General features: G+C 36.1%; 1 protein-coding gene across 4 annotated transcripts in view; it reads right to left on the reverse strand.

The window, feature by feature from the left end:
• The window catches only part of XRCC4 (X-ray repair cross complementing 4), a 140,013-nt gene that overhangs the window by 40,602 nt on the left and 82,811 nt on the right, over positions 1-16,600 (reverse strand). For all 4 annotated transcript variants that reach the window (XM_018072869.1, XM_018072871.1, XM_018072870.2 and 1 more), the window contains one exon: positions 10,961-11,108. In XM_018072869.1, coding sequence (XP_017928358.1) covers positions 10,961-11,108 — 148 coding nt within the window. The remainder of the gene's footprint in view (positions 1-10,960; positions 11,109-16,600) is intronic.

Below are 16,600 nucleotides of genomic sequence, written 5' to 3' on the forward strand. Positions count from 1 at the left end.
TTACTGAAGATAGGAATGCCTAGTAAAAAAGTGAGGATGTGAAATGGAAATATGAACAGTCAGCTTAGATTCAAGATGGTTCAAGCAATTTGAAAGGCTTGCACAGGATATGCAAACTTACCTGGCCAGCAACATTCAAGCCTGTTTACCATCTGTAATCTTGATTATGAATTTTACTAATACAAATCTCCCTCAAATCAGCTTTTTCTTTCACTTGCATATTTCTCTTTTGGATAGGAAGATGTATTTTTGTTGATGTATCATGAAACTGAAATGGTGTCTGAAAATAACATGTATCATCATATTCAGTGTGACCTATCTACATAAGAGCTGGGTTTGCAAAGGGACCTCAGAAACAGAAAAGGTTAGAAATAATAAAGAAATATGTTGTATATTTTTAGCAAAGGAGAAAATGTCAAGTCAGAGGAGTCAGTGAAGAGCTGGGTGTGGTATGCAAGGAACCATGAAAAAGAGGAGTGTCTGGCTAACAATATCTTAGGGTAACATGAAACACAGACTTTCTTTTTTTTTCTGAAATCTAGCCTAAGAAAAGGTTAGAACAGCACAACGAAACATCTCAACCTTGCAAATAATTTCATTAGAGAAAATGTAAGCTGAGGATTGTGGTCTCTGGCAACATCCTGCACCAAGTCATCCTGAATAAACAGCCTAGCAAGCATTCCTCCTCCTCTCCTCAGATGTGACAGTTGATTGGGTATTATCTGGAGCAGAAAAGGTGTAGATGTATATCAGGCATGCAGAAGGCAATAGTTCTACACCTTTCAAGTCTTACACTGTAGAGGAGAATGTAGGAAGACAAAGAGAAGACCAGATGTCTTTCTTACACAAAAGAGCGAGTAAAGGCTCATTTGGGCAACACTATATCCCTCTAACACTCAATTCCACCTCATCACAAACCCTCCAGATCTTACAACCTCATCCCCATTTATTGCAGTGCCCTGACATAATTTTTCTAAGCCTCCCGCTGTTTTAAGTGTTACCTTTGTTAGGTAATACTTAATTTAGTATTAATTTAATTCAGCCTGGTCAGCCACCACCTGGCCACAAACAGGACTCATTGGCCCAGACAACCCCTGCTGCTCCCAGATTTTGGAATGACAACAACTGCACCAAGGGGAAGTTGGACAAACTTGATATATTTTTAGATATATCTTCTCCCCTTGCTTCTCTCCCCCACCATTATCACTGGCTGGAGGATACTGGTTTGGACATTTTGCTTATATTAGCTCTGGGATTGCTCTGAATAACATGGATATAAAGTTAACGGTTTTGTCTGTTTTTAAAACTTCGGAGTTCACAAAATATCCTGAAACATTTAGAGTCAATGGGTAACTCATCATATCCTCACAATATTTTATTTTTATTTGGACATCTTCTGTTTGCATCTTCAAACCTGTTTTTACTTGAACTGAAATAGTTGCTCAGACACTATGACTTTGAATTTCGTCAATACAACTGGGTATATCTGATTTTTGTTTCATTTACTATCTTTAGTCAATACTGTAGCTACACAGATATACAACTAAAGGAGAGTATGTATACCAAGATATTCTTTCTTAACCTGGTGTTTCAGAATAGTTTAACAGTTGTATAGCACCTGAATAGATAAATAATTCTGTATCTGTGACAAACACCAAATCCAGTAGATTTACTATTGTAGAAATGTTTTCTTATTTAATGGTGTATTTTAGCCTAAAGGACTGAGGATTTTCAGTATAAAACACATAATTTTTCAGGATTGTTTATTAACAATAGAATTTTGTTCAGGTAGTTTAATAGTTATCCAGGGAGCAACTCCAGAGAGGCTAAAGCAATAACACTCTGGATGGTTCACATCACCACCAGAAACTAAATGACATGATTTATCTTCACGTTACTTCAGTTTTACACTCGTGCAAGTTCAGGGTTTAGAGAGTTGTGGAGGAACATTGAATTGATGAATAATGTACCATTTTCCTCTCTGACTAAAAAATAACCCCTATGAAAATATTCTGTAGTGTTTCTTAGAAATCTGGGGTGGGAAAGATCACCATGTGAACTAGGTGTTAGTAAGAGTTTTATACCTGTGACCAAATAGTAATTCAGAAGCTGGTAATTTTAAATAGTATGTGGATAACTCCTCAATACTGGGGAAAAGAATCACCTGCTTCCAAACTCTCACAATTCAGTGAGAGTTTCATAAACCAAATTTCTTTCAACATCTTTCTACAATTAGCAGCTTTTTAAACACATTATCTTCTCATGTTAAATACTTTCTTTACTCTATCTTTTCTAGATAAACCAAGGACAGAGGTACCATTTTTTAATTTAGCAGACAGGTCTCTTACTTTGATGTCAAATTCTCTTTCTGGTTTCTACATAAATGGTATATAAAATATTTATTTCCGTACTCTTTAATAATTAACAGCTTTTAAAAAAGTACATGAGAAATCTCATCTCTTTCTAGAACAAAACCTAGAATGAAACATACCCTCCTCAAACAGTAGTGTTTACACCCACATTTGTCCCTGTTCATCAGTTTTAGTCCTTGTTACTGTGTTCATTCTAAACGTAGAAGATGAAAAAGTTATGTCAATGGTTAGATTGACTACTCTTAGATTTTAATTCACCTTAGTACCTTGATTAACATAATTTTGAAAAGAGAATTTAATTTGATTTCACTTCTGCTATTTAGTATTGACTCTGTTGCTGATTGTTTTTTCATACTGACCATTGTCTTTTGGTTTTATACCAAGTCCACTTATATGAGTTGACATGCAGTAAACAATCTGAAGAAAATACAAGCATGTAATTAATTTTAAAATTACCGGTTGTATGTACAAGCTTGAGTGATGCAACAGCGTCATGAAAATTGTTATGAATGGTTTGACAGATGAATAAAGTAAGGAATTATTTTAAGTGTTATTAAGTAATCAAGGAAGTGTGTCAGCAATACTGAATTTAAACAAGGATCATACTAATCTAATTCTGTACCTCCTGCAGCTTCTAATAAGCTCGTTTTTATCTATGCTCAAGCAGATTGAATGGTAGTTAAATTAATTTAAGAGAGACATGATTTGTGCAACTCTTTCTCTTATTGTACGAGTTTCTGAACTGATGCATAAGTATGTGCTATGTGCCCTCCCACAGATGGTAGAACCCATCAAAAAGGATCCTAATTAATGTCACGGTGAATTCTCACACAAGTTGACAGAAACAGATGAGTCCCTTCAACTGACCATGAAAGTGCATTTGCTCATTCTGTATGTATTAGTCACAGCATGTAAATTTATGAATATTTATCCATTCAGACCAGACTTGGGAATAGATCTAAATACTACTGGAAATTCATTGTCATGGGCTTCAAGTGCTTGATTTACTGCTTTGGCGGGAAATATAGAGAAGTGGTAAATAGGAAAACAAATGCACAGTCAGTGCCTCTCACCATGGTCTCTCTCCTTTTTTCGCTCAGAAACATGTCCAGTGTCACCTCTCACCCTTTTCTGTGCTCTGGACCTTTTCTTCCTCCTTCTCCAAGTCATTTTGAGAGATCAACTTACTTCATGAGGCAGAAACAGGATTAAAACAAAATCAGCAGTACAAGCCTGCTTACTTGGGAGTCATTCCCCTTTTCCTCTGGTTTTGCCACAGATTTCAAGAATTCTGGAAAAGGAAATGTCCTGATATCTGTATTTCATTCCATTTCAACAGGATCCTTGTGCATCTCATACAGGAGATCTAGAAGGACAACTAAGTCTGATGCAACATTTCTCATTGGCTGGATGTTGGTCTCCACAGTCATCAGCTGAAATTAAGCAGATGAAGAAAAACAGAAAATCTAGACACAGCCTTCACTGTTCGATGACTTATGTCTCCATTGGAAAAATAAGTTCTATGCACTTAGTTCTGTGGTTTTTAAGCAAAAGATTAAGCGCTTATTTTAGCACAAAGAAATTGAAAAGTCTTGCCAAATCGAAATGGTAGCTTTTTAGCCCTGCTTTGCTCAGGTGGGACATTTTGGATGAAAAAAAAGGATGATTCATTGGTAAAAAGTTAAGTGACAAAAGTGGACAAATACAAATAAAAATAAAAAGATTCGTGCAGTGAATCTGAATTTTGAAAAGTGCACTGAACTGAGCAATCACCTCAATGGAGCAGGAGGATTTGCAGGAGCTTGTGAAATCTTTTCCCATATCCTGAGTTTCAGTGTATTTTTGTGTATGGGATTTTCTCCAGCTCATTTCCTGGGGTCTGTTATAATTTAAAGGATTACTGTTCCCCACAGACAGTTATGCTACATGGAATACTCAAATTTAATCCAGCAAAGACATATTTCATGATCAGTCTAAAGAACAATAAAAACAGGTATTTAGGGCAGTTTATCTCATTAATATAGCCAAGCTTTCATCTCATTCTCTTCCATGCTATCTTTGACATCAGGGCTGAGCTGGCAAGTACGGCTACTTAGGCTTCCCGTCAGCCTAATCTTAATCTCCTGCCAACAGCATAATGAAAATCTCAAGTATCTACATTACTTGCTTCTCCCTATTAAACATAATGTGAAAATAATTCCATCTGAAAAGATGGTTTAGGAAATGGAGGTTTAATTGACACCATCAAGAGCACTTTAAAGAAGTGTGAGTACAGAGAGTGCATGTTTGGCTCCTATCCTATACGCTAATCACAGGGATGCACATGGAATTTCAAATATTGCCTTCTTTGTTATTTTTAACGCAATCTCCTTTTCTCAACTTCCCCCTAAAAGACTGAAAATACTGTAGCATGGTCTACTTCAAAAGCCAACAACTGTTCCAGCACTGCTGCTTAGCTCAACCACACACATCTTTCCTTCTTCTTACTGTAATTTACTCCTGAGGAGAAATTCTTTGGCCTCCACATCAAGACACCCCAGCCAGGATCACAAAACTGATGTTCGATGTGATAAATTAAACTATACCAACCCTCGATCTACCTAAGAGAAGCTTAAAATACAAAGTACAGGTCAAACATCACTCCAGTTTAAAACATTTGTTAGAAAGGCCAGGGAAGAACACCAGAAGTTTAGCAGAAAGGTAATGGAAGAAGGCAGACTTTCCATTTTTTAAGCTATCCTCTCGTAATCTCACAGCCACCAGTCTCACTGAAATACATTATAGATGAATCATCGGAGACACATATCTCACCATATTTGTCACAGCAATAAAACCCTGCTCTAAAGAACATGCCCTGAGAAAACAGAGGGTACAGCCCTGTCAGTCTCACAGAGTAATAACTTCTCCATCAGCAGTCAATTATTGGGCTATTACCAGTGACAAAAATCAGTGAGATGTGCTACAAACTAGAGAGCTGAGACTTTCCTCAGGAGAAATTGCAGCCTTGGAGGTCAGCAGATAATGTTAATTTGTTCCTGCCTAGGGCTTTCAGTCTTCATATTTTCCCACCTTTCCCCGGAGAGTCAAGAGAAATGGTGTCTGTGGATAAAAATTCCTTGCACCTCCCACGGAAATAAATCACTCCTTCCCATATGGATGGCGAAAGCCTAGTTATCTGCTGCTCAGTTAAAACTAACACACACTGCACAGAGAGCCACCAAGAGAAAAACAACTAAAACAACTGCACTTTGCTGTATTTATTTCTGCCTTAGTCATTTCAGCTGAATATAGAATGACTCCAGAATTTTTTTTGCAACCACTTTTTTGCAAATATTTCATTTTTTGTACTATTTCTGTAATATTATAATCAAAAGGAAAGGAGGAAGGGGGGGAGGGAGAGAGGGAGGGAGGAAAGAAGGAAGGAAGGAAGGAAGGAAGGAAGGAAGGAAGGAAAGAAAGAAGCCAACCCAAAGTATAAGAAAATGCTGAGCAAGCATGAAGCAGAATGCCTTAATTGAGTATTTAATTTTTTTTTTTTGATACTCACATTAGAGTCTCTTCTAAGAGATTTTTTAACTTGCCTACATTTCAGTCTGAATGAGTTAACCATCAAAAACTTTCTAAACACTGCATTCCATAAATTTATTATGGCAGGAATGAGTTTATCGCCTCTGTACACAGACAGTGCACTGACTCACTGATACACCAGTGACTACAGTGTTTGTCACACCAAGTTCTCTCCTATTGTATTAAATAGATACAGTTAATGAAAAAAAAGTGACATGTCAACATGAACTCTTAAATATGTCCTTCTTTAAAAGGGAGGTAACTGTGGGGCAATCTATATATCCCCTCTGCAGCATTTAAAGTTATGGTATCATTTTCAGTGGGATCCAATTTTTCCCTGCTTAAACTTTTTTATAAGAAGAATTAGTTGTTGTGTGAGACAGAAAAAAAACCCATGTCTGTGTGTAACCCTCTGAGAATGCCCAGTTCTGATACAAATTTATGGTTTCTCCTACCTGAGTCATTGGTGGTGGCAAACCACACTTTAAATAAATGTTGCATTAGCATTTTAAAAATGTGAACCGCAAGTAGTAAATTAAACAAATGCAGAGAGAGGATCCCCAGGGAGCTCCTGGCTCACCACAGGCTCTGAGCACTTTTAAGGGGGTGGAAGGTTATCAAAAGAAAGACAAGTCCAGCTTATTACAGTACTGGGATGAAGACTCTAAAAACCTTTTGAAGGTACAGAAAGAGAGTATGAAAACTGAAAAAAAAAATCACATTTATCATTAACAAGCAAAAACTATGCAGCAGCCCCTTCTACCCACAATTACACACATGACTAACTTTAATCAGGCCCTGAAGTCAAGAACAAACACCGAGTTGTGAGGACTGTAACAATCGTGTTTAAAGTAAAAATTACATTCTCTGTTTGGCCTCCTCTGATGGAGCAATTGGTGGCAATGCAGGCGGCACAAAACACTCCCTGGCAACTCCTGGGATTTCCAAATACGCAGTCACCAGTCTGGGTATGGGGTTTTTTTATTTTCTTGGATGCTGCTGATAACCCCAAAAATATGCTGAACCCTTTGAGCTCTCTGAAAAAGCAGCATTTATGTATAAAAGCAAATAACACCTGTTATTCTTCAGTCAATTGAACTAAAAGTACTTCCTAACATTGCTTCTCAAAATTATGAAACAATTCCTGTATAATAACATCTTTTGGTTTTCTCTAGTCTTCATCTCAGAAGAATCCAGCACATTTGCATCCATAATAATGTTTTTCCTGTATTTGAGATGCCTTCCCCCAAACCACTTCTGCCAATTGTATGTATATGTGTGTATATGTATATTATTAAATAGTAGAGAAATTAGGAACACTACTGAGCAGCTGGAATGGATTATACTTTGAAATACATAGAGTAACTTATAGAAATTATCCAGGAAAGCCTTCCTCCTAGGAAATCCATGTGTGAATAAGGACCATAAAACTAGATCCTTTATTAGTAAAAAATGACGGACAGAAAAAAAAGGAAGGCTTTTGCTTTTCTTAACTCATTAAATAAAACCAATTTTGTTAAACCAAAGCAGAAAGATGGAATTTTTCCCTCATGGAAGCAAAGTAAAAGTTGTAAGTTGCACTAGAAAGGCAGGTTTTTTCCTGATTTACTTTTTTTTAGTTACAGAGGCTCCAGCTCTGTTCCAGTGTACTCTGTGACTACAGACCGTGCTTAATTTTTAACATTATATCAAAAAATTTGCGATCCTCAGTAGGTACTGTCTACTCTCAAATAGGTTCAAATACTTTTAAAGTGAAGATATTGTAGAAACATCCAATTATTTACAGGATTCAGGCTGAGAGGCCCTACACTTAAGCCTCTCTGTTGAATGCATATTCCACATGGCTAATGGTGTCATTCATATGCAGCCCGCAGAGAGATTTGGGTAATAAGCACAATTTCTAACTGTGGATTGGGAACACTCTCATTAATTTCTCCACTCCAATTATGAAATGCAAATTGTGAAAAGTAGAATTTGCATCTTAACTTGACTTATATATTATCTCTGCTTTGCACCTTAGGAAATTGCCATATATTAAGTTACAGTTAAAGCTGCATCAATACCATCACAGTTTACTAGAATCAGAATAATTTTATTTAACTTCTTGGCTCAATCATGTTTTGAACTGCAAGATCCATCCTTTGTCACATTTAAAATGTGTAAATTAAAAGCCACAGTTCAACTGTTATTAACTAAAAGTAACATCTGTCTGCCTAAGGAAGCATTTCCTTTCATTGAATATCAGATTTGAAAAACAACCTGCTAGAGAGCCGGATAAACCTCAAAATCTTGACAGTTCACTGACCAAGTAATTATCCTAAATTTCTGCTTTATCCTAAAGTACGTCTTTATTTCAGCAAATAATTAAACAGTTCATTTAGCAACCTTGTTCCACAAATCCTAGTTCACCTCTTTGCTGATCTCATGGCTGCTTTCACTAAGCTTCATATTATCCAAAGCACATTGCCAAGTTTCATTAAAAATGTTGATTTAGCCCTTGAATAAATTGCCAATGTAATACTAGATGTCTATGTGGATAAACACAATTCAACCGCCTTTTCTGCCACCGCACCCACATACAAAGCATGAGAAAGGTAGCACTCCTTTTGCTCTAATTTCTATGTCAAACAGATCTTTATTTGCATTCTTCTGAGTGTTCTTGGTCATATCTAAGAATATATTTTCATTCCAAAGGACTAGAGAATTGCCACATAACTAGCAACAACATCCATAAATCTAAAATATTTACAGAAATAGAACCCTTTCAGTTTTCATGACTCAGTATTTACTTTAGATGCCTTTTATTTCAAGATAAATGCTACCTTCTTTGCATACTTTAAAATCTTATAAGAAATATGTAGAAGTTAAGGCATAATTTCTATGTAACAATGACTTGAAAAACTGTGGTTTTAAAAAACAATCTGAAAGGCAAGGAGAAAAGAAAAACTTGGTTGATTCCTTTGAAGAAGAGGTATTTTTTTCGTCTGATTTAAGATCTTTTATCAGTCAATTTATGATGCAAAAACATAAAGACAGTATTAGGCTCCTGATGTTTGGCTTGTGACAGCCCTGGTGAACATGAAATGATCACCAGTGATGTCACCAAAATTTCAAATGGAAAATAATTCTAAATAAGCTTTATTTGTTAAAGCAAGGACTGTTGGATATGGTTTTGTGCAACTGCACCTTATTTATAAAGCATTTACATTAGCATTTACATTAAAGAACCAACTCCTTCTGCAGGTCTGTGCAGGAGTGTTCAGAAACAAGGGGTCGTTCGTGCATTTGAAAACGTGATCACAATCTGTCATTTGATCCTCCTGCCAAGCAGAAAAACCACGACACGCTTCCAAGGTCTGCACATCTCCCATGTTTGTGATGGAGCCCTTCCAGAGGTGAAGGAATTCTGAGGTTAACTTCCCCCCCTGCCTCCCTGCCGCCCCAGCAGGCTGGGGTGGTTTGCTTGAAATTAGTAATTTTATTTTTTTGCTCAGTGACCCAATACTGGAAAACATTTCTGGGCAGGACCCCAACATCCTGTCAGCTTAAGATAAAGCCTTTTTGTACCATGTAGGATCTGGCATTCCATCAGCACAAATTACTGGAGAGGCTTCATAAAAAAGGAACACCTATATTTGTGAACTGGTGCTAATTCCACATCTCCCTACTTTTGACAGGCTGGAGAGAAGTGAAAATTATTAGCCAAGTAAATTGACTGAAAACTTGATTAGCAGCTGGCAAAAGACTGAAGATGAAGCTCAAAAACCCTCAAGGACGCTGGGAAAAATAATCAGAAAAGTGAAAATTCTTACGGTTCAGCTGTTGTAATTTTTCAGGTAAATGCAGAGATTTTGTATCTCCTTAGCTAACCAAAGAACAACCACTGCCACATAGTGCAAAGGGAAAAAAGGGGAATAGAGACTGACAGAATGGATGTTCCATATCCCAAGCTTTAAAATATAACTATATTATAGCCCAGAAGAAGAGACACTCTTCAGGTTCAGCTGTGACTTGATCTGTAATCATATTAGAACTTGATTGTATAGAAGAAAAACTTAACTGCTCTGTTTCTTTCTAAAATTTGCCCTACCTAAGGGAATTAAAACAAAAATATCAGTATTTTCTTAGTCATTCCCCTACACAGAGGAATACTCAGTCCAAGGCCTTTCTATACTCCTCTGCAATAATTTGCTTCCACAGGTTTTGCTTCAACAATCAATACTAAAAAAAAGTGAAACTTAATTTCAGCCAAACACAGGCAGACTTTCAAAATTAAATGGACAACATACAATGGGGAATGGGTATTTTTCATTGCAATGTACTGTAAAAGAACAGAAAAAGTAGAATCTGATATTTTTCTACACCATTCTAAAAAATATAATTTTTTAACTAATAAAACAGGATTGTAAATTTAAACATTCCTAGCTGGCATCAAGCCACAATCTTCTACATCAAAATATAATAATAAAAGATAATTCTCTTGTTTATTTAAACAGAAATCTTTGCTAATCATGGGAAATGTCTTTGTAATATACTTGTGTTCCTATCGGTTTAAAGAGTTTGTTATCCATGGAATATTACAGACAAAAATGGACTATAAGTATTTTCAAATATAATTTGCCATATATTTTAAAGAAATGCCACTAACCATACTGCAGCTCTGAGGTAATACTCTGCATAACTAAGCAACTCCCAGACCACGTGAAAATATTTCCGGAAGTCGAAATTGACATAAGAAGAAAAATACCTACAAGTGCTACAAATTCTGACACTCATGTTTCCAAATGATTTTTTTCTCCCCTAAGATTTTATTTTCAAAAGAAATCCATTCTGGTCCATTAAACATGGTATTGTGAGTTGATTTCCACTGAAATTTCACAGGCAGAACCACAGGGTGATGAGGTTGGAAGAGACCTCTGGAGGTCACCAACCCCAACCATGATCAGTTGGGTTTGGAACACAACAAATTCTACGGCTTCTTTAGGTTTAAAAACATTTAAATGCATTTAAAAACTGCTTACTTTTCTTCAGGTGGTTGTTCTGCCTCATAAGCTGCCACCTTAGGCCCTGTCCCAGTAGGTTTTGCTGTCCTTTGTCTTCTCTTCCTTCTTGGAGCTGTGTCAGCAACGCCTGGGCTCCCCAGGAGGGAGGAATCCCTTCGCTCCGGTGCTGCCAAAGGGAAAAAGGACCAAAGCTAAAAAGAACTCAAATACGAAACATCACAAGACAATCCTTAAAATTTGGTTTCTTTAATTAAAACCTCTGTACTGCTAAGATGGGGTCAGATCTGGGAGCAGTTTGTGTCAAAGCAGATGGCATAAAGGGAAATTCAAAGAGACTAAATTTAAGCTAGAAGAAAAGCTTCCTTTGATACCTCTTTGTAGTCAGTGGACAGCAAGAACTGGGTAATCTGTCTAGATTTTCACTGACTCCTTCGCTGAGGCTGAGTAAAGTAGGCTCTGTCCTTGTTCATTTACCTAAACTATGATTTCTTACCTGGTTCATATTTAACGTACCATGTACATTCATAAAATATGCATTATCCACACTTAAAACACAATGCCCTCTCTGCTTTGACGATTACCTCCTTGAAGCTCAAATCTCAAGAAAACCAGATCTTTCCTTAAGCCAACCCCCCCCCAAAAAGCCACTAGTAATGCACTAAGAAGTTACGTAGATATTTTTATTCCAGCTATCAACATCTTGTAGCATATTTTCATTTGGTATGCTTGCTTTAAAAATAAAATCCTTAACTACCTATCATTTTCAAGACAATGATACCCATAACAGCACAAATTTCAACTGAAATACATTAAATAATAATGTGGTGACTGAGGCTGATGCTGTTACGGTGACTTCCCTGATTATTACTTTCTGTGCAATTTAGAGAGGTTTAATCTTGACATGGATGAAAGATGCCATAATTTTGATATTCAACACAAAAGATTCTCACAGAAAGTAAATAACGAGTCCTGTTTCTTCATTCCTTTCACATCTACTGAAAGTGAAACAGGAGGATAATATACAACCCACAAGTGGCATTTTCACGGTTTCTCAAAAAAAAAACGTGCTTCTGACCAAGAACACTGTTAAATTGAACAGAGGCTCCAGTGCTTACAAAGAAGGACATCCTGAACATTTAATAATACTAAATATTTACCAGCATGCACTATACCACATCACAGGCTTACAGATATTTGTAGGGTGACAACAGGCATATTTCCAAAGCACAAGCTTAATTAACAAGTTTCAAAGTCCAGTACAGACAAGACACATTCTCACAATAAATGCTGGAAAGGGTTAAACTACTGCCTAGTTCTCCACATTAAACTTTAACTAGATATGCTTACTTTTCCAGTGCTAAATGTTGAAAATATCTTCATAATAGTTACTGTTTACCTGCAGCATGTTGGGGGTGGTATGTCTAACATCTGTACAAATACTATTTTATTTAGTCCAACATCACTGCCTAAAGTTGGCCTCTTCATAATTAATACATATAAAACAGTTTACTGTCAAGAACCCAACAAACTTGAACAACTTAACTATTACTAGCTCTTATCCTTTTTGCTGTTCTCCTCCCACACTCTCTACTTTGGCCAAGAAGTAGATCAAGAGGTTAACCTCATACACAAAACCTACATTATGCTGGTGTTAGATAAAAAATGTCTCTGTTGTGACTTGTGTAATATGCAATGGTGATCATGGCCCTCATGCTCAGCATTGTTCTGTTGTTTAGATACAGAACAAAAACAATTTAAAAGAGAATTTTTTCTCTTCTTTCTAAATAAGAATTTTTCTTTTAATATCACACACACAAAAAAAGTTTCTCATTCAGACAGCCCAGAATGCAATCTTATGAACAGCAGCAGACTGGCTCATAGGTGATGACTGACCACCACAGGCTTGGGGCTTTTCGTTTTGTGTTTCATTTCTTTTAAGCCAAACTCCTTGTTAAAACTGCTAATGAAAAGAGGGCATATACTTGAAGCATCAACATAAGACTTTAAACACACACCCAGTACTGCTGCCCTAAAATAATTCCCATTAATGAGTTAATTTATAGTACTTGTGTAAAGGCCAAAGAAACCTTCAGCAAAATATTATTCAGTGCTCAACACAAAGTCATTGGGAAAAATGAGAAACAGTCTGAGATGCAAACCTAGTTTTTCATTCTGAAAATATTTTCTGTCTAAATTTCAGCACCATTTTAAGGAAGTAAAGTTCCTTTACTCCTCAGGAAATTAAATTTCTTACTTTTATATTATGTAATGCAATATGAATGATTATTACACCTTTGAGAAAAATAGTAGTAGTTTAAATACAGACAAGAGTACTGTCTGATGAAAGCCCGCAGTTGAACCACCTAAAACAAGCACTGAACAAGAAAAGAAAATGCTCCCAGTAGATAACATACCTTCTGCAGGTGAGAAACTGCAAGAAGCAAAATTGAGAAGAGAGCAAGAAAGGGAACTGTAGCTCAAGTACTAAAAGATTATTTGTGCTAAGATTAAAGACTTTAAATAAAAATTCCTGCTGTATTTTTTTGTAGTTGTTTTGAAAAAAAGTGATATTATTTGGTGGGCAGTGGGAGTCTTCAAATAAGATAGAATATTCTAGAAAATAACTGAAAACTAAAAATAACTATTGTTTGTGTGGAAGACTCGGATGAAATTAAATCAATACAGTTCTACAATTGTTGGAGACCTGGAAACACAACAGGTCTTTAATATAGAAAATACCAGGACTCATTCTCAAGGCATTTGGTAATATACCATCACCATCTCTGAAACTACAGGCATTCAAAATTAACTTCTGTAGCCTAGTTAAAGATGGGCAGTCCACCTAGATTTTAAAAGAGATTTCTGCATTATTTTACTTTGATATACAGGAGTCAATTGTTTAAAAAGAAATACCTGCCAATCTATCATATTCACTTTTCAGTTTGGAAAAAAAAGAAGACCCTATGCACCTTCATTCTCTGTGTATCACCACTTGTAATGAAAATTCTACAGCTTTGACTTGTCTAGGTAATAATGACAGTGCTGTCCTCACAAACAGGATCCATCTCCTCTCAGTACAATAAAGGACTTAAACCAGCACTAAAAGTTTTGCCATAAAAAATGTATACAGAGAGCAAAGTAAGCAAAAAAAAGAGTAGAAGGCTTCAAAAGTTGAGCAATTTGATTGTCATCAACGACCCAGCTTCACACAGACACAACACATACCCTCGATGTCCAAATTGTGAAAGATGTACCACTGGCAAGAAAAAATGTTGCAATTCATGAGATTTTACCCACAGGAAACAGACATACCTTCCCTTCTCTTTACCTCGCTATCATATATTTAAGATATAACAAAGGATCCAGTGGATTCAAGGAACATTCATATTTTCAGCACATATCACTAAATGAAATATATTTAGCTTTGCTCACAATAAAGAATGTTCACCTATGAAAAAAAAAAACCCAAACTTTGGTTATTACTGGAATGGAAAAGGAAAGATTTATCAAGGACACAGGCATTCATCCTCAAGGAAAGCCTTTATTTAAAATTATCTCCTGTCTGGGAGATTTTATCAACAGCAGAACTGTCAATTTTAATTTCTTTCCTGAATGAAAATTTAGCTATTTTGTCACCGTAGTAAGGACTTATGAAAATTTGTTCAGATTTTCAGATATTAATGCTATCATAGGTCCCCTAAATTTCTCTTAGAGCAGAATCTCCTGTTTGAATTCTGCCTAACTCCAGGCACTTTGTGTTGCTGCACAGAGTTAATCAACTGGACTTCCAAGTTCTGCTGTCTGCCTTTAATGAAGCTGATGATTTATCTTAAAATCAGCACCAGTGGCAGATAAACTAGGCCAAGAGGTGACAAAGTGGTCACAAAAACATCACCTGAAGAGCCCCAGAACTGCCTGTGACAGCTGTGCCCCAAGCTACCAGAGAAAGAAAAAAACAGAAAGGGAGCAGAACCCATCACTTTAATCCCTGACTGTAGTGTAATTTCAGCAATTAGGCGTTTTCTCAATCCCAGCCTAATTCCTGAGGGATCATCATGGCTGATAATAATTAGCATCTCTTTGACAGTCTCAGCAGAGCCTTCTAAATGAATGGGTATGGAAATTAACATCTCTCACTGGTGTAGGCAGTATTTGCAAAGTGGGATTAAGTCATGCTTGACAGGCAATTTAGGAAACACCACTTCTACCTACGCTAAAGTTATACTGTGTATACAGATTCTGGCCACAGTAAGGCATTTTCCATAAGATATAGATCTATTTAGATCACAATTAAACACTAGTATTCACGGTTTGTGCATCTGCTTCAGTGAAAGTAACAGGAATATGCCACTATTATAATTTTAGGAAAACAGTTAGAACCCTTCTGCATTCCCTTTGTTCTGCCCTACTGTATATTTCACCCTTTGTATAAACTTGGGTTTATTGTACTGTAATTCCTGGGGCCGAAAGGTGGTTGAGACTGAGGTTCTATAAATTCTCTGTCAGCAAGTTATTAACATTTATTTTTATAAAGAATATCTCCATGGGAAGTGTTTATGAAGACACATTTTAAAACAACTCCAGCAAAAAGTTTAGATCCAGTCACACAAAATTTATAAATTGTATTCAGTTCAGTAAGGAAGTTTACATTTCGCCCTGCTAGGCTGTATTACCACAGACTTTTCTATTTGCAAAGTCTATTTTTTCCTGATGTCACATTTTTCTAAAAGCTTTTTAAAGACAATACTTTAATAAAATTTAAAAAACAAACAAACAAAACCCAAAAACCAAACCAAAACAAAAACAAACACACAAAAAAAACCCAAAACCAAACCAAACAAACAAACAAAACAAAACAAAAAAAATCAACTTATTTCAAACCTGCAGGGAAACTTATCATATTATAATATAAATCTTGTTGCCTTACAGTCTCCTTCTCAGTGACTATTAAATGGAGACAACTCAGACGTTTATCTGCTGCCATCTCATACTGTCTTGAAACTAAATGGCAAAAAATATTAAGGTAAATTTGACAAGCAAATAATAATGTTTGGTCAGGAAGCATGAAAAAATCTTTTCATCTATCAAAATATGAAGGTAAAAAAACAATGCATTTTACATGTATCTGCAGAGACTCTGAAGGTGCTCATTAATTTTAATCACCAAAGTCATGATCTGTAATAGAAATTCTTCTTTTACAAAATACCTCGATAAGGGAGATTTCAATGAACCATATCCACCTCATCAAATGAGACATTTATTTTCAATAATCCATAATAATGTGTTTTGCTGAAAATACTTTAGTAATGTCATAGCTCTAAAAAAGTCTCTTGTTATAAACATTGCTAAAGATTATGATTTATCAGTAAAATCTTGAAGATCAGCACATATACACATATTATATATTTATAGTGTCTACAGCCCCTAAAAATTAGTTCCTGCCTTACAGCACAAACAGAAAGTGCTCAAATCTGTCCTGGCATAGGTCAGGTGGAAGCTCCATTACAAAGAGGTGAAATTTTGCAATTTCAATTTTGGTATCTAAAATCTCCTAACCATTGAAGTTGCTTTCCCTGCTTTATTTTCCACGGGTGCTTTGACAGAAGCAGTATCAAAGCTGGCGACTTAGGTGCTGAGGTGGTTTTTACTTAGCCACAC

The sequence above is a fragment of the Manacus vitellinus genome, unplaced genomic scaffold (assembly GCF_001715985.3).
Source record: "Manacus vitellinus isolate BGI_N305 unplaced genomic scaffold, ASM171598v3 scaffold_23_pilon, whole genome shotgun sequence".
NCBI classification, from domain to species: Eukaryota; Metazoa; Chordata; class Aves; order Passeriformes; family Pipridae; genus Manacus; species Manacus vitellinus.